The following is an 18,177-nucleotide window of genomic DNA, read 5'->3' on the forward strand; positions in this document are numbered from 1 at the left end:
GTGTGCATGCTTCAGTCTTGAAGAGGCAATTGCTAACGACTTCGCTGAAACATTTTATAAAGCAGATGTTTGCAAGAATTTTCACGGATTGAGATAATTGTGTCATAAAAGCTCTTGCAATACGATCGCAGCTGCAGGCTAGATTTCAACATGTTGGATTTGATTCTTAAGGACTACATTTCAGCATTTACAGAGAAAGTCACTGTCAAAATAAGATCCTCTGGTGTCAGAACATCAGAGTAGACTCAGCTTGCAATTGATTTTCTACCTACTAGAATCCGAATCATCCAAAGACCTCATTTAGTTTGATAGGGAGGACGTTTAAAATAAAAATGTACTACTCACGTTGAATGTCAGCTTGTTGAATGTCAACAGACAAAATGCGTCAAATGATAAATGTTCTTTGTTCAGTTACAGACTTTGTACTTAAGTCATTTGTAGTCAATGAAATGCACATAATGTGGCTAACAAACACTGATCCCAGTGATTGAATGTTAAGGGTCGATTGCAAACCCTTTTCTCACGTGTTTTATCAGATGTTTGTGGCAAAGATTCCCGAGCACATTTACTTCAGCACATCACAGGGAGGATGTTTTTGATAACGTTTACATCCGACTTGCATTTCAACATTGATGGGTTTGTGAATGTTTTTTTACTGTAAAGAAAGAGTTTATCAATGTTACAATGTCTCATTCGCTTTGTTAGTCACTGATATCACTTTCAAAGATAACTTTTGTTTAATCAGTGATGCCCTTACTGTTATACTTTCTTGAAAAAAGAGCTACTGCACACTATTTATATTTCAGATTTGCCAATGGACTTTTTAATGTGGTGTGCACATGAATGTAAGTCATAAAACGATAAAACACAAAAACACAAAAAAGGCAATTCTAATGTCATCACCAAATCTTTTTTTTTTAAATCCCAAAACTATTCAAATCACAGGTTTGCTGCCCTCTTTTACAGACTTCTGATATTGCTGACATTTGCTGATATTTAATTAAGACTGTTTATCTCAATGTACATGGTCTTTGTATCACATCTCAAATAAAACTGTAATTTTCTTCGGGGTCATGGCGATGGCTATGTGTTGCTGGCGTGCTTGAGTATTCCCTGTCCGTCTTGACCTGGAAATCTCTGCCTTTTTGGGAACTTTTCTCTGAAAAAGGTTGTAGACGGATCCCAGAGCTGTACCTGGTCTGTCCAGTCCCTGGGAAGGCAAAAAGCCAAACAAACAATTAAAGGCTTCATTCTGTCTCAAAAAGTACTGTTGGTGGTTAATTAAAGATTAAATCTTTTTTTTTTTGGCCCACCCACCCTGACCGGAGGACTTTTAGAACTTTATTATATTTTAGCACTTTATCCACAGGCTGTAGAGAGCTCATCTTTGCACAGTGACAGAACTCAGCGCACACAGGTGTGTGGGGCTCCATCAGGTCTTTAAGTTGTCCTATCTTTAATGCCTCCCCCTGACTCTGCCATCGCTGGTGAATGCGCCTCTTCTGTAATAGCAACGTTTTCTCTAATCTCTTCAGCGTGTGCTCGGCAAGCGTCACTGATGCTCATAAAGCCTCACTGAACAGCAATCTGCACTTTACCAACTTGCAGAAAATATTCAAATAACACACACACACACACACACACACACACATGCAAGGCCACAGTTTTCTGTGCTGTGGGTCTTTGCCAGCCAACATATTCTTTCTCTCAGGACGTTAGAGGATTGAATGCCAACTGTTGTGCTTTCACTCGCCATGTTTGTATGTTGACTGCGAATGTTTTTGGTTGGAGTCCTGCATAGCGTGTGCACCAACCTCAGTGCCCACCCTCAACAAAACCACACATAACCGCTTCTCTGGGGCTGAGCCATGGGTCAAAGGTCCCTGATCTCTGACACTAGGAACTGCCTGGTTGCATTTGCAGCAGTATTACCTTGACCTACACTTAGCTGAGTAATGAATTCTAAAAAGCAGAGCCTTCAGAAACAAGCTGAGGAGCTCAAATTTCACAATATTTTCATCTCACAGCAGGCCTTTTTCAAATCAAAATCTATTTCTCCGATGTACCAATTCACAGATTTATGAATAACATATTTCCACATAAAGAAGTCTAAAGCTGCAAGAAAGCCGTTATGCTGTTATGGGAGTTTATATAGTTATTAAAAGGTACAGTGAGTAGCTTTTTTTATCTTGTCAATCATATACTATTGGCCCCAACTGGACACATGGCTGAGCAAGAGGTGGAAAATACGTTAAACAGATGTAACTTTGTTATTAAGCCAACAGAAAAGAAACTCCTCTCGCCCAACCCACCGTTACACTTGGCTTTAAGACTTCAGGTAAACCCTGGTCATAGTTTCTGGGATTTCTTGTCCCCTCCTGGAAGGATGGGGAGTGAGATATTTGCCAGGCGGCAGCTGTAAGAGGGGGGCTAGTGTTTGAGAGGCACAGCACCCTTCCAACCTGGCACACGGAGGCACTCCTCTCTGTGACGCTCGCTCCATGACTTCATCTTACACGTCTTACTGCAGTAAAACACCTCATGGCAGCGGCTACAGGGTGTCAGCACCACCCAGATGGAGCGGCCACACTGGTAGCAGTACTTAAACGGGGGTTTCCTGAAAGAGACACACACACACACACGCACGCACGCACGCACACACACCAACGTGCTCAATGAAGGACTACCTCAGACGAGGCCCAAAGCCCCGCTGGTGATGCGTTTCCTGTTTAACTAAGTGGGCTCTTACCTCACAATCATAGTCCCTGTCTCGCTTTCGGTCCCAGACCTGCAGGATGGAGGAAATAACCGTGTAGTTGTGTACTTCAGCTCTTTCAACAGTAACTGTGCGTTATTGAGCATGTCTGCGTGTTGGCGTGGACCTCAGATGAGACTCAGTCGGAGATGATGTGTCAGTGACTCCCACTTGGTTTCCAGGAGGTGTTGCTCCTGTCCCAGTAAACACAAACTTCTCTTTTGGACCAACACCTGGCGCCACCACACACACACACACACACACACACACACACACGCATGCACACACACGCATGCACACACACGCATGTACACACACGCACACAAACACGCACACACATACACAATCACACACGCACACGCACACACACGCACACAAACACACAAAGTCATGCTGACTTTTAATTGCAAGTGCACTGGTACAGTCTCTTGGTTACTTACTGTGTATACCCTGGCTCTGCTCAGCTTTCAAGCGTTGTGTCTCCATGCCAACGGCAGCCAGCCTCAGAAGATCTCCCATCATGCCAAGCAGTTGACGGCGGGCGTTGTAAGTCTGCCGCTGGAACTGGTTCAGTGCATGGTACGGGGCACGAGCTATGCGCCAGTCCTGAACAGAGAACACAGCTGGAGGCTCACATTTTACAGTAGACAACAAGGAGGAAAAAAGTCATTCAAAGACCACTGGTCCACATTTTGATTAGAGACTGGTTTACTTGTTTACAATGTTCATGGTCCTCATGCCCTCGTTGAACCCACTACAGGGACCTGCACAAGACCATTATATCAGTAGAGATAAGCTGCAATTATACTTATGACCAGCTGGGTCACAGCCAAGCAGTGACCACTGAGATCCCAGCAAGTCTGAGGGTGGCGAACCGGGTGGAGCGGGTGATGTGAGGGTGAGGAACATCTGCTGTAGTACCTGGTTAAAAAAGTAATGGGCATAATCCAGCGCTGTCCCGATGGCACACCTGCGGCCCTCGCCGACCACCACAGGCATCAGGATATTGGCACCAGCCTTGATCAGCTTCTCAACCTGAACGGCAAGAAATGGGAAAAAAGCCCGATCTGAGCTCGTATTCAACACCACGACCGGTTCTGTTCGGTACTGGCCCAGACTGGTTCGTAGGTTGCATGATTTTATTTATATTCACATTAGGTAGAACTGTACATTAGATGAGGATGGTGCAGGGGTACCAGTTTGATCCTGCTTTGTGCCAGGTGTCCGCGGTCATAGCTGAGGGTAGCAGCTGCGCACAGGGCGCTGCCTATGTGTCGGGAGAGGGGTAGGTTGGGGTCGGCTCTGGCAGCCAGGAGCTCGTCCACAGCCTGAGGACCGTTCCATGGAGGGTTTACCCAGGGGGTGAACGGGGGGGGGGGAGCAGGGTTAACATCACACCATGGTGGATGATACATGAATAAAGGGGGGTTTTGGAATCAGATTATTTTTGATTTATTTTACTATACAAAAAAAAAAATTCAAACTTGTATTCAAGGTCACTCACAAGGTCGTTGCCGCTGGCAATGGCCAGAGAGAGGGGGGAATGGCCGCTCCACAGATGGATGGTACTTGCCTTGTGGGTAAGGAGGATGGAGACCACATCTCTGGCATTCTACGGAACAGAGCATTCACACACACACACACACACACACACACACACACAGCACTATTCAAAACAAAGCACAAACCATTGTGTGTGTTCATATACCCTTATAGTCAACAAACTTCTTTATTTGCATGTCTGGCTCAACGATGCAATGTACAGATTAGGTCAATATTGCACTCACACGTTAACGCAAATATATTTCCATCACTTATGACAGTTATGTTTCCATTTTCTGTTTAGTTATGTTTACAGAAGAAGAATTAAAGGATGTGGCATAGTGTACGTATGTTATTATACAGTAAACACACACACACACACACACAGCAGGAGTGAATGCTTCAGTGAGGTATCTGTGCTTACCATATAGTCGCTTTCTCTCTGACAGGCCACGTGGAGTGGGGTCCTCCCACCATCCTCAGGCGTTGTCAAGATGACCGTGGAAAAGCAGGCGGGGCTTGCAGAACCGAGGGAGGAGCCATCCTGGACATCTGCCATGCTCTGTGCGCAAATGCACAGTCAGTTCAGATGGGATCAGCTTTTCCTTAAGTGTACAGTTATTACTTTTTAGTTACAGAAAGTAGCATTCACAAATCAGATTAGCATTTATAAACTTGTTTCTTAGAAACTGCATTTGTGCAGTTCCCCCCACCAGAAAAAAAAGCCATCAGTCACATTAGGTTTGAGTGCAGTAAGACAGACATGCTAAAAGTCAATAATTCGTTAACTTGTTTTCATGTTATTCACATGCCCCACTTGGTGCTCAGCTAAGGGAAAAAGAGCCATGTGTGAGGCAGCCTCTGCAGCTCGGACCTCGTCCAGCTCACACACTTCGCCGGCATCCTGGGCTTTGACATCGGGGTCTGCAGCAGCAAGCAGAAGCAGCTCGGTGATCTTGGGACCCTTGGGCCCAGGCAGGCCAGCTGCCACATGGAGCGGGTACAGACCCTTCCGCTACGGTAAACAAACACAAGGACAGGAGCTGTTAGTGGTATTAAAAGGGCCCTCATCATGGAGAACGGAATTTCCCTTGATTTACTGAAGAATTATTTTTCAGTAATATGTAAATATTGTTTAAATTAAAAAGAAAACACTGTTCACTCCCACAGTCCATATATCGAATCCAAGATGCAAAAACAACCTATTATTTTGAAATCACCGTTTCTCTGACAACCTCATTACATCCTGTTCAGGCTACAGCAGTTTAGCCCCACCCACTTACACAGTGTTTCAGCTCTGAGTGCTTTTTGAATGCGGTACAATACAAGGCAGCCAATAAGAACAGAGCTCATTTATCTTAATGCATCTTTGCTTGCTCAGTTGAAGAAGGACACTGTTCGAAATGTCATGTTTTTCTGGAAACCTTCACTGTACTTCACTGCAACTCTGACCACCTCGGCAGTACGCTGTAGCTGTAGCTACATTTACATTTATGGTATTTAGCTGTAGTTACTCACACTGGAATCTTCTTCAGTGATCTTATAATTGACCTAAAGGCGCAGTAACAGTCTGTTTAATTCTAAGGAATAAAAATGCTCGTGTAAAAATGAATGATGACTCTTTTTGGTTCCAAATGCCACATGTAAGTGGACAGCAAAGGAAAAACATAAAATATGAGAAAAGCGTAGCAAATGGCCCCTTCCTACACTTCACTGTCACTCTCACATCTTTCAGTGGAATACAGCCAAACAGAACACCCAAGCCCTGCCTGACACACATCAGCACAGTAACCGAACTACGAATTCAGAATGTGCCAGAGTAGATCAAGTCTGACTAATCTTAGCTTGGAGGTAGAGGAAGGTTGTTCATCCATACTCTCCGAATTCAGTGCTAGCACAAATCCAAGAAACTGTACCCATCTCACTGAGGTGGCTGAATTTACCAGGCCGGCATGACAGGCCGGGGCCAGGAACTGTTCTGCAGGAGCGGGCTGGGGTGGGCCTCACCTGGGTGGGTAAGGGCATGTCCGTGCGTGCGCCACTCTCCAGCAGTCTTTGCACGCCCTCGGTGTGGCCTGCTTTGATAGCCAGGAAGATGACTGGCATGGGAACGCTGGAGGCGTTAGGATCTGCCCCTCTCGTCAGCAGCAGCTGCATGGTGGTCCATTGGCACCTGTGCCTGGTGGGCAACCACCACGCAAGAGAACACGAGCCGTGGGAAACCATGTGTGCTACATGTCCAAGGCTAATTTCCAAAACAGTATTTATTGTTAATGCATGTTACATATCTTAATGAACAAGTCAAAAGATACTTACTACACTACAATCCTAAAATATCCTTGGATCTATAGAAAGCCTGTGTGTAGGTACACTATTTGTAAGCACATCATCTCAAAGTGCTTCAACCAACATCAAAGACTCACAAAGGCAACATGACTGGCATCTTGTGGACCGTTTCCTGGGGTTCTGTTGTCGAATCCTTGTCCTTGTGGCATGGAACCTCAGCCATCTGTTGCATGAGGTCCTCAGTGACCACAGAGCTGACCACAGAGTTGACCACGGAGCTGACCACGGAGCGAGGTGAGTCGTAGATGGTCTCTGGTGCAGCTCTGCCTCCATTTCTCCAGTCTGTCTCCTCCGCTTCCAGATCCACGTGATCTTCCACAGATCTTCTGTAATCTTCCTCCTCGCCCTTTGCTTGAACACCCACATGGATATTCCCATGGATATTCAGGAGCTGAATGGACCGCACCTCCTCCAGGAGCTCAAGCTCTGCTGCCTCCCCATTCCCAGCCCACGGGGCTTTCTCTCTCTCACTGGGCCTTTTGCGTTCCTCCGCATGGCCTGGAACGTCCTCGGCGCAGCCCACACTTTCGCCTGAAGGAACTCGCTCCACTTGTTCAGTCACGAACAGGCTGTCTGTAAGGAACAGTTTTCGATCACTGTCATTTCCAGGACTTTCTGTCAGGGGGCCAGCAGCCTTCTGCTGTGGGCTGTTCTCCATGGTTGAGGAGGCCTTGATCTGCAGAGCAAGCAAAAGCACGTTTGTCAAAAACAAACATTTATTGTGACGAATGTAGCTTAACAGTACTGCAACATAGTGTCTGAGCCAGGGACTCCAAAGCCTGGTTCTGCAGAATACCTGCACTGTGTCTGATTCCGTATTATACCTGTACTGTGCCTGCTTCTGTAATATACCTGCATTGTGACTGTTTCTGCAGTATACCTGTACTGTCTGCTTTCATAGACACATCATGTTTTTCTGAGTGTATTACCAAGCCATTCAGCCATTACGCTTTTCAGCTTAATGTGTATTTGAACAAAGAAAGCATTACGCAGTGCAGAGTTCCTGCAGAGCTGGCAAACAAAGGCCGAAGGTCATCGTCACATTACTGCATAAAAGGCTGCAGTCCTGGCTTTCGGTGGCCTACCTCTGGTTTCAGAGCGTCTCGCTGAGACACCTTCTCAGCTACTGTCTCATGCAGAGAATGGAACGGGTAGTAGAGGACGCAGCTCGCCGCCAGAGCAGACATGCCCTCCTCATTCACCATATTCACATCAGCCCCACTGTCCAGTAGCAAGTGGATCACATCGTCATGACAACTCACCTGTACAGCAATGAATGCATTATTTTCTGTCTTATAGTACGTATACAACACAAATAGGTTATTAAATAAAGATCATGGATATCACACGTCCCACTCTCTGACATGTTGGAGGGAAATCACAGATGTGCATATCTCATTGTTCCAAATGTGTATGTGTGTGTGTGTGTGGGGGGGGGGGGTGTCAATGAACAAAGAGTAATACAAGTGCTGCCATCTGCTGGTGAAATATTTTAATATCGTATGTAAAAAATGCATAATAGATATACATTTTCCCAATTTTTGCTTTAAAACTACACAGTGAACTCTAAAATGAACAGTGCTTTGTCTACCATGCCTAGGTTAGTTTAAACAACAATGTGAGGTGAAACTGAAACATATAAACTTTTCATTATTATTATTAAGTAGTATTTCTGTATCCCTACACTGGTCCATCTACAGTACACGTTACACAAAATCTAGTCTATTCAAGTCAGAGAAGCAAGAAGAAGCTACTTTTACATTTCATATCTGGTCACTAGACAAGTTTCCCATCATGAACTATGACCACTTTACCTTAAATTACATTATCACTACAACCAACATACCATATTATTGGTGCCCAACACTGCAAGTCTTTTGGTAAAATATGTTAAGTTCCATGAGCTGTACAGTACAAATCTTACACTGCGAGTCTTAGCAAGCGAGTCTTAGAGTGCAAGTCTTACAAAGCGAGCCCTTCAGTGAAAGTCTTACAGTGCGAGTCTTACCAAGCCACTCTTACAGTGCGAGTCTTATGAAGCCACTCTTACAGTGCGAGTCTTATGAAGCCACTCTTACAGTGCGAGTCTTACCAAGCCACTCTTACAGTGCGAGTCTTACCAAGCCACTCTTACAGTGCGAGTCTTATGAAGCCACTCTTACAGTGCGAGTCTTACCAAGCCACTCTTACAGTGCGAGTCTTACCAAGCCACTCTTACAGTGCGAGTCTTACCAAGCCACTCTTACAGTGCGAGTCTTACCGTGGCTGCAAGAAGGGCAGTGCATCCTCTTGCATCAGCCACATCAGGGTGGACTTTCCCATCGAACAAAATGTCATAAACATTCTGGTAGAGACCAAGGGATGCTGCTCTGAGGAGCTTTTCTGATGTGCGCTCCACAGGGCCCTTGGGTCCAAACCCCTCCCTGTTCATAGCCAGTACGGCAGCAACATCCCAATCCAGCCCCTCTGCCTCAAATCTACAGCAAAAGAGAGAGACATGGTTGGGAACATTTACACATGATAGACTAAAATGAGCACTGTGCACTTTGTGTGTAGGTAAGTACAGGACACAGAAAATCATTATTTGAAATGTATTAGTGTAAAAAGGTCTGGGCATTCTGCATGCCTTCACACTTAAACATGAACTAACTTTTTAACAACAAATACACATTTGTTAATCATTACTACAATATTGTCTTTTACAGTTTCCAAACCTCAGGAGGCTGTTATGTAAAGGAGTATGTGGGAGTGCTCTCTAGCATGTCTGCTCTGTGGGAGAAGTGACCAGTGGTGTGAGTGACCCACGGGGTTAGTGCTCTGTGTGTGCAAATCATTCCATTCACCTGATCCAACAAAGGCAAGTCATCTTTCGACAAAATAATGAAGACCAATTGTTACCCATGTCAAATGAATTATATTCATGCATATACTACAAAGCATATATAATCACAATATAGCATTCAGCCCATACAGTTCAGTCCTACCTCTGTATACAGAGAATTGCCATTGTTGGATGTCACTGTGTATATAGTGCATTCCCAAAGCTGTAGTGTCATCATTAGCAGAAGAGCCCCTGTTGTGCTGCTGACCTGTGGGTGTGGATGTGGGCTTCCATTTGCTGCTGAAGAGGCGGGTCATCAGAGAACGAGGGCATGTGGATATCACCCCTGCCGAAGAACAGGAGGTCAAGCTCCTGCCGCCGGCTCTGAGGAGTCGGCAGGTGGTCCGAGTCAGTAGAGTAGCTCTCGATGCCTGGGGGCAGGACGAACCACTCGTCCTGCTGCAGCGGTGGGCCGCAATCCCAAGGGGGAGCCATGGAGTTGACTCTCCTGCTTTGTGTTGGGGAAGCTTGAGCGAATACCTGGGTTTGGGTGTAAAGAGGTGCACGGCAGAAGAAAACATAATTTGAAATGTAATAGTCTGAAAGCATCGAATAGAAATATCACAATCACGTAATGGCACAAATTTAGCAGGGTGTGATGTGCGATTTTACTTTTATGATTTCATTCCAAGAACTTTTAATGTTATTTAATTTTAATTGAATTTAATCATTGTGGCAGTGAAGAGTGAAATGCTGAAGCCGTCCCAACCTGGGTCTGAAGCTGCTGCTTTGGGACCAGGGCCATGTACTCAGGAAAATCTCTCAGGGTGAAACCTTCACCCACGCAGGTGGGCAGACGCAATAGCCAGTGCCTGTACCATAGACCCACGTCCTGCCGCCCATCCAGGTATGTGGTCACTCCAGGTCCGAAGCGCTCGTCAGCGTGGTGTAGACCCTGAGTAGAGAGGAATTAACACAAGAATTAACACAGGGGACATTTACGAGTCCCTCGCAACACAGACAACGGATGCGTTATGTAGCTAGCTCTCGCAAACTCGTCAAAATCCAAAGCTATAAAAGTTAGATGCAGGACTGGATTAAAACGATTTAATAAACGATCCACGATCAGAAAAATCACAACGTATAATCACACACATAAAAAACAACGGGTTACACAATTTAACCTTTAATTATCGTGTCGTATAATGATTATTTACCAGGTATTCCACAAGCTGTGGTTTTACCTGGAAGGTAGTTCCATCGTGGAACCGCTGGAGCCCGTAGCCTTCCTTACGATTTAGATAAAACTTTCCCGTGAATTGTCCGCCATCTGGCCATGAGTACGTTCCACATCCGTGGCGATAATCCTTGTAGAAGGAGCCTTCATAAAACTAGCCCATAAACACGTTTAGTCACCATGCGGAAGAACAGGTCGTGAATACAGTTTTGTACTAAGCATTTGTACCTCAGCAATCTGCATGAAATCCTGGTTTGCAAACATAATATTGGTCTTAATTCAACGTCATTCAGTCGCTGACACACGACATGTATTTGACAATGACTAATGAAGGCAAACAGTAGACCAACAAATCACAGATTAACCACCATTGCTTTGGATGGTCTACCTCTCCGTTTGGCCATGTGAAGACACCGGCGCCTTGTTTCAAACCGTTGACGAATTCTCCTTCATATTTGGATCCGTCCGGCCACTCCTGGATCCCGCGTCCGTTTCTCTGGTTGACACATAAACCGCTCCTAACGCTCGTGGGTCGGGGCAACGTCATTCTAGCAAAACCAAGCGTATTGACATTTTGCATACTGAGCGAACGACTTCAAAAGACATTTCTGTTTTTACCAGTATAGGTTTTCAAAAAAGACATTTCCACGGCTGTTTTACGCGCAACTTAACTTCGTTACCTTGACAACCGTAGTTTTATTTTGACGAAACACGTGCCCGATAGGGCCTTTGCCCATCTCGTGCGTGAGCCGCGCTCTCTGCTGTGTTCTGGTCTCCGGGCCGTAAACTGTTCCTTAACGGTACTTAACACACGTAAAGACGTCTGCTCTTCTAGTTAACTCGAGTCGACGCCGACTAAACAGTCGGCATCACTGACTAAAACAAATGTAAACATTCATCCCAGACGTGTGTTTCAAGTAACCTTGTTGTTTCCAAGTTACAGCGACATGCAACTTAGCAACTGAGACTTCAGACTTCCCAGCCACCCCCCTCTCTCTCTCTCTCTCTCTCTCTCTCTCTCTGTTGTCCAATAACTTTGACTAATCTAGTGAAGCTGATCATTCACGTAAGTATTTCAAAGAATTCGTACTTAATTATTCCTCGGTACTTTCACAGCTACCAGAACAAGAATAAATACTGTCCCTAAACGTGTGCAGGTTTTGATGCTGTCATTTGATAGCTGCGGGTATACAGGCGGGCGAAGACAAGATCTGCCGTTGCAAAGCAGCCCTGCTAAATTGTTATTCTTTTACCTTTCCCGCTGATGTTTTTATATTTGAGACATAAATATAGGCTATTATGTAAGCTGTTTTTGCTCATTTCTTGTTTGTTTTGCTAAGAAGGTCATAAAAGTATAGAGAGAGACCTTTTGAAACATTCGTTACCCAAGGGCACAATATTTTGTCTCGGTGAATAATCATTGTTAACAGACAAAGCCGGATTTCTGGAAAACATTTTAACGTTTATATGAAGCATTAGTTAATATCCTCTGTGAATATTTTGTAGGTCAATGACGTGCATCTCAATATGTCCATCCTAACTACTGTACAGCCGCTTAGACGATTCACTCCGACACTAAATATGTATGTATTCCTGCCAAAAATGAACGTAGTTCAAATGTAGATATCATATTTATCCAACATATATTTTGGTCTGTAAGCAAACTAAATACTTTTAGTCAATATACAGCTATGTGCAAAATAATAGCACAATAGTGTGTTTGAAACAACTGAGAAAAAGCTCAATCCTCATAATAGCATTTATTTCCATATACACAAAAGCACTGGGAGCACTACACGTTCAATTCCAAATGAAAACATGAACGAAATATCAATTTTTAAACTGAAAATAAAAAAAGAAAAGAAAAAAGAATTATGGGCTGTTAAAAAAAATAGCAGTGTCTTCATTTTCATTTACAAACTCAAATATTTACAGTATAAACTGAAAGTTGTTTACAGATTTAGCTGTTCTGTTGATCACTGAACTAATATTTAGTTGTATAACCTTTATTTCTGATAACTGCTTTACATCTGTGTGGCATAGAGTCACCTAACATCTGACACCTGCAAACATATTTCAGCCCAAGCTGACTGGACTACATTCAACAGTTCTTCTGTATTCTTTGGTTTTGCATCAAAAGCAGCATTTTTGATGACACTCCGCAAATTCTCAATCGGATTGAGGTCTGGGGATTGGGCTGGCCACTTCATAACATCAATCTCGTTGGTCTGGAACCAGGATGTTGCCCACTTGCTGGTGTGTTTGGGATCATTATCCTGCTGAAACACCAATTTCAAGGGCATTTCTTCTTCAGCATAAGGCAACATGACCTCTTCCAGTATTTTGATATATTCAAACCGGTCCATGGTGCATGGTATGCAATAAATGGATCCGACTCCAAAGTATGAGAAACATCCCCAAACCATTATGCTGGCACCTCCATGTTTTACAGTGTTCACAGTGTACTGTGGCTTGAATTCAGTGTTTATGGGTCATCTCACAAACTCTGTGGCCTTTAGACCCAATAAGAACAATCTTGCTCTCATCTGTCCATAGAATTTTGCACCACTTCTCTTTAGGCCAGTCAATGTATTCTTTGGAAAACTAACCTTTTCAACATCTTTTTTTCAGCAATGGCACTTTACAAGGGCTTCTTGCAAATAGTTTTGCTTCACGTAGGCATCTTTTGATTGTTATAGTACTCACAGGTAACTGAAGATCTTTGATTTCCATGGAGCTGATCATTGCATGCTTCTTTGCCATGCTTGTTATTCTATGATCTACATGCATGGTAGTATTTCTTTTCCTACCATGTGTTTCGGGTTTTGTTTGCCATTTTAAAGCATTTGAGATCATTTTAGCTGAACAGCCAATTATTTTCTGCACTTCTTTATGTTTTCCCCTCTCCAATCAACCTCTTGATCAAAGTTTTTTCTCCTTTGGTACAATGTCTGGAACGACCCAGTTTACTCACTGAGCAATGGCTAAAACCAGCAGGTACAACGTTTGCTGCCCTCCTTCTTTAAATAAGGGCCGTAATTGACACCTGTTTATTCATAGATTGAATCACCTCACTAATTGAACTCCACACTGTTATTAATTTGAACACACCCTTTTCATTAAATGAGTCAATTACACCCAGTTAGCAGCGTGCATGTCGTGACTGTTGATTCTGTTGGTTGCCCATTACTCAGCTACACCTAGTTATGAATTTTTCCCATGTTGTATTATCTTATAAAGTTGCCAATAATGTTGTTTGACAGCAGTAAAAGAGCCCAGAGTACTCTTGGGTCACTCCTGGCAAAGATGTGGAACTGCTGAGAGATTGTTGGTGCAGGCAAGCACTACACAAGGTAAAGTAGCCTGCATACTAACAATGCTCATATGGCCAACTGACATACATTATGCTATGCATACATTGTATAATATTAGCACAGCAAAAAAACAACAACTGAAAATCATACATGAAATATCTATGTGTAAATCATCATATGACATTCAGCCCACGTACTTCATTCAGTAATGAGGGGCAAATGGAGGCGGGTTGAAGTATTCTTCTGGCAGCATCCCAGTGGCAGAACCAGAATTAACAACAGCCTGGGCAGACAGTTCTTTGCCAGCGTGGGGGGCAATGCCATGGAGTCCCCCACTGAGCTTTTGGTGGTTACTATCTCCACCAGCTCCCTTTTCCACTACATTGTCATTTATTTCTGTGTATGTGTGCTCCTCAGAGTGGTTCTTCTTCCTCTGAAAGAGCTTTCTGCACTGTGCCAGGCTTATGCGGGTAGACTTTGGCTCTACCTGGCTCTTCTGACTGTCTTCTGGCTGCATGCCAGACGAGGGCAGCGGCCACTCCAGGCATCCTGCTGCTAATTGCTTCTGTCTGTCTCCTGCACTGGTGCTGAGCACTTCACTCTTTGGTGAGAAGCTTCGGGGAGGCACAGGTAGTGGTGTGTCGATGGGTCTGGGTGTGGACTTGGGCACAGGTTTCAGAGGACATCCCTGCCAGCCATGAGGAACACTATAAGACTATATATAAAATTGTTCCTAGTTCCACAAATCACTAGAGTTACTGATTGTGTAAATCTGTCTACATAGATCTGGCAAAGGTAACATTTTAATCTATTCATAATAAAGAACCTGTCCTCCCATTTTGAGCCATCTTAAGAAATGTTCTTTATAAAGATGACCAGAGATTGAGAATCTGAATGTTAGGGTTCATTTACCTTCAAATAATGTAGCCATTACAAGATTGGCAACTACTTGTGGATATAGAGCAACTTCACTGTGAAACACTCCAGGCCATGTGGGCAGTACAGTCGCCTGGCAACCACAGCTTGAATAGACAGACCTGTGTTGGTGGCTTACCATGTCCTGCAGGGTTAGAGCACCAAGGTCAGTCTCCAGGCAGGGATAAAGCCTCGCAGGCAAACTTGGTGCAGTTGCCGGCAACTTGCTTACATTTGGCCCCAGGTTTGGTACTGGAGGAAGGGAGATATTGGGATGCTTTGGTAGTCTGGGACGTCTGCCTTCCAGGATGTCAGCCTGGGGATTAGGGATAGCCTGTGTGTGATTGTCTGGACAGATTTCTGTCCCAGAAGCATAGGGCGTCCTTTGGGGAAAAAACAGTTTTACATAGTCCACACTATTTTTGGAGATCTGTGAAAAGGGTCATGGAGCAGGTCAAACATGGAAGGCAGCATGCGTGACAAATTTACCACATACAGTGCAGTGCAGTTGCAGTGGTGTCAGGAAATGCATCACTGTATTAACAGTCACCCACAATTATGTAAAAATATCTGATTGCTTGGTAAAACACTAATTAGAGAAAGACCAGACTCCATTTTTAACTTTCGTGCAGTTTTTTTGTACTTAAAATGTGAGGAGTTGAATAATTAAAAATAAATAAATAAAAAATAAATAATCAAATCTTGGCTTCATCAAATCTTTCAAATGTTAACCAACAGTCAGTGTCTTAACTAGAATTTGGTAATTGTCATCAGCAGTACGATTGTGTGCAGATGGGCCCCACCTGTCCACAGGCTACAGTGAGCACCTCGTTGTAGGGGAGAAGTGGAGCCCTGCGGTGGTGAGCTACCAGGTCGTGGAGAGAGCAGTGTTTCAGCTTTTCACCTACAATCACATATTGATTACCTGGAAGTATGGCAATCATAAAGTGTCTGCAGCGATCCTCAGCTCTAAACGAGAAAACGAACATGTTTGGGAGGGAAAGAAAAGCAAGTTATTAGGCCTGTCTTCATTTGTTCATTTACAGAGTCAATACTTGACGTTTCTATTGGTTATGTAATGAAGAGCATGGCTATACATTATGAGAGCCACTCACTCACCTGTAAGACAGTGTGTATCCTATTCTACTTTCACTCACACGGATTAGGAAGTTGCCTGGTGGCTTGGTCATCAGCATTTCTTCTGTCACTCTGTGAAACATTTAACCCAGCTGGGGTAAGTTTTCCTAAATCATCGTGGCTTGATTAGGTATGATGATCTTAACCCTGCAGTGATTTTTATGGAGATTTTGCGCCCTAGACAGGAAATTGCAGATGCCCAGCGTCATCTAGTTTTCAAATGATAACTTGGTTCTTTAAAGAACTTCTTCTCAAAAGAAAGTAAAAAGTGTCTTGTGAGGCAATTTGTGAACAGCAGCCTTGAATGCAAAGCATACAGACACATGATCTATATCTCAGTGACACGTGCTAGCAGCATTCCAGAGTCTTACTTCCTGGAAATGATGCCATGGAACCATTCTGGGATTATCCCATTCTTTACTATGCAGCTCTGCTGGGATTCGGTGAACCAGGACACGACTGCTTCATGGCCGTCTTGTGCTCCAGCCATGACTCCTGTGATTACAGGAAGATTATAAACTCTAATAATATATAATTATTTACTAGTTTGTGCCATCTACTCCAAGGTGAACCCTCACTTGCAGTAAAGGAAGACAGAAGAGTATATTCATTTAAAACTTCTAAACTACAAGTTACAATTGTTTCATCCTGCATAACATGAACCCAAATTACTTCTTGTTTACCAAGGGCAAAAAAATCTAAGAAGGGGAAGTTAGACAGGTTGTCTCAGTTAATTTGAATACATTTGAATAGGAACATTTAAATGATATAGTCTATATAAATGTAGGATACGTAGGATAAAGTGGCATTCTAATGATTCGATTGGATTTTTTCTTATTACAAATAAGATCTTTTAAAATCGCCTTTGTACTAAAAATACGTTGGATCTTGATTTTGTAGTTTCTCATTGATGGCGATTGTCTGTTATAACTACGACATTTTCAACACAACTATATATAACATATATGTGTATAATATATGATATTAAATCATATATCGCAAGAAACAGTCCATACGCTTCAACGCGCTTACCTGTCCTGAAACGCAGAGACGAGGTCACACCACAACTGCGAACAATACCTTAGGCAATACCATTATGTTCAGGTAATAGAGTAATTATTTAGTTCCTATATAGCGTAAAAAGTCTTGGTCTACCCTCGGGCGCAAGCTGTGAATACGGGCTAAGGTCATTAATGAGGGCGAAGGAAGTTTCCTTAGTCGCTATTTTATCGCAGATAGGCGTCGACAGCCACGCTTATGAAGTCCCGTTTCCGTAATATAACACCACCTGTTACAAATTGCTTAGTGTCGCTACCCATGCTCGACATTCACTTACGTAAGGCATTATTAGGCATTTTCCCGCTCTTCATTAATAGACGCATGAATGAGCTGTCTAATGAACCAAAGGCTCTTGACTGAATATTTTAGGGCAGTAGTTGTGACGCAGACCGTCACTTAGGAAGGTTAAATGGGTGTTGCGATGCTGAGGACCCATTTAACCAGAGAGCTGGCTCTTTGGCCCGGTGGCCAGCGCTCACGTTCACCTCCTGTCAAACCTGGGTTTGAGTCTTAGGTAGGATGGGTGCTTTCAGCCTTCGTTACATGCTGTGTCAGTAGTGGGATGATGGTGAGGCCATCAGGAGTATACCCCTGGTTGAACCTTCCCCTTTGCTGTGAGGGGATGGTGAGGTGAGGACCCCTGATGAGGGGTGCCTTCAGCCTTTGTTACAGTAGACCACTGCCAACCCAACAGGGACACTTATGTTTGTAAAAAGAATTCCAGAAACACTGATGTACCTGACATAGCCACAATGTCCTCTCCCATGTAAGTGTGACTGCTGTCTTAAGCTTATATATGGTCAACAGTGCTCTAGTGGTCAGACACTGACCAGTGAATTTTGAATGTGTGTACTGTGTGTAATTTTATATATACACAAACACTATATAACACAAAATATGCATTTTTCAAAAGATTATTGATATTTTGTGAGATGGTCCTAAAATTCCGACTTTCTGGAATCAACTTTCAGCATGAAAATCTACAGACACAACACTCTCCTACTGGGCACAACCAAGCCTAATCTCAACATAAGTTAAGATATTTAAGATC

General features: G+C 43.7%; 3 protein-coding genes across 8 annotated transcripts in view; 1 reads left to right on the forward strand and 2 right to left on the reverse strand.

The window, feature by feature from the left end:
• Positions 1 to 1,064, forward strand: part of gpc1a (glypican 1a) — a 23,817-nt gene extending 22,753 nt beyond the window's left edge. The window contains exon 9 of the mRNA XM_027005504.2: positions 1 to 1,064. This exon is cut by the window's left edge and continues 902 nt beyond it. The gene's annotated coding sequence lies outside the window, so the exon portion shown is untranslated.
• ankmy1 (ankyrin repeat and MYND domain containing 1) lies at positions 661 to 11,683 on the reverse strand. 6 transcript variants are annotated; one of them, XM_027005499.2, is made up of 19 exons: positions 11,382 to 11,682; positions 11,090 to 11,249; positions 10,709 to 10,855; positions 10,234 to 10,419; positions 9,733 to 10,004; positions 8,904 to 9,120; positions 7,729 to 7,905; positions 6,721 to 7,319; positions 6,305 to 6,470; positions 5,172 to 5,312; positions 4,722 to 4,859; positions 4,260 to 4,367; positions 3,952 to 4,083; positions 3,677 to 3,790; positions 3,196 to 3,361; positions 2,883 to 2,988; positions 2,750 to 2,788; positions 2,463 to 2,617; positions 661 to 1,210 (listed from the first exon to the last, which is right to left on the reverse strand). In XM_027005499.2, the coding sequence occupies exons 2-19, from the start codon at positions 11,246 to 11,248 to the stop codon at positions 1,044 to 1,046; spliced, it is 3,189 nt and encodes a 1,062-aa protein (XP_026861300.2). In that variant the 5' UTR covers position 11,249; positions 11,382 to 11,682; the 3' UTR covers positions 661 to 1,043. The 6 variants fall into 6 exon arrangements, with proteins under 6 accessions (XP_026861300.2, XP_026861301.2, XP_026861299.2 ...); XM_027005500.2 differs by having other exon boundaries at positions 2,883 to 2,949; positions 6,305 to 6,476; XM_027005498.2 differs by having other exon boundaries at positions 6,305 to 6,476; positions 11,382 to 11,681.
• Positions 11,684 to 13,854: 2,171 nt separating this feature from the next.
• hsh2d (hematopoietic SH2 domain containing) lies at positions 13,855 to 17,146 on the reverse strand. Its single transcript, XM_027005442.2, has 6 exons — positions 17,100 to 17,146; positions 16,439 to 16,562; positions 16,050 to 16,139; positions 15,711 to 15,899; positions 15,070 to 15,313; positions 13,855 to 14,703 (listed from the first exon to the last, which is right to left on the reverse strand). The coding sequence occupies exons 2-6, from the start codon at positions 16,555 to 16,557 to the stop codon at positions 14,218 to 14,220; spliced, it is 1,128 nt and encodes a 375-aa protein (XP_026861243.2). The 5' UTR covers positions 16,558 to 16,562; positions 17,100 to 17,146; the 3' UTR covers positions 13,855 to 14,217.
• Positions 17,147 to 18,177: the final 1,031 nt, after the last annotated feature.

This window comes from Electrophorus electricus, chromosome 26 (assembly GCF_013358815.1).
Source record: "Electrophorus electricus isolate fEleEle1 chromosome 26, fEleEle1.pri, whole genome shotgun sequence".
NCBI lineage: Eukaryota > Metazoa > Chordata > Actinopteri > Gymnotiformes > Gymnotidae > Electrophorus > Electrophorus electricus.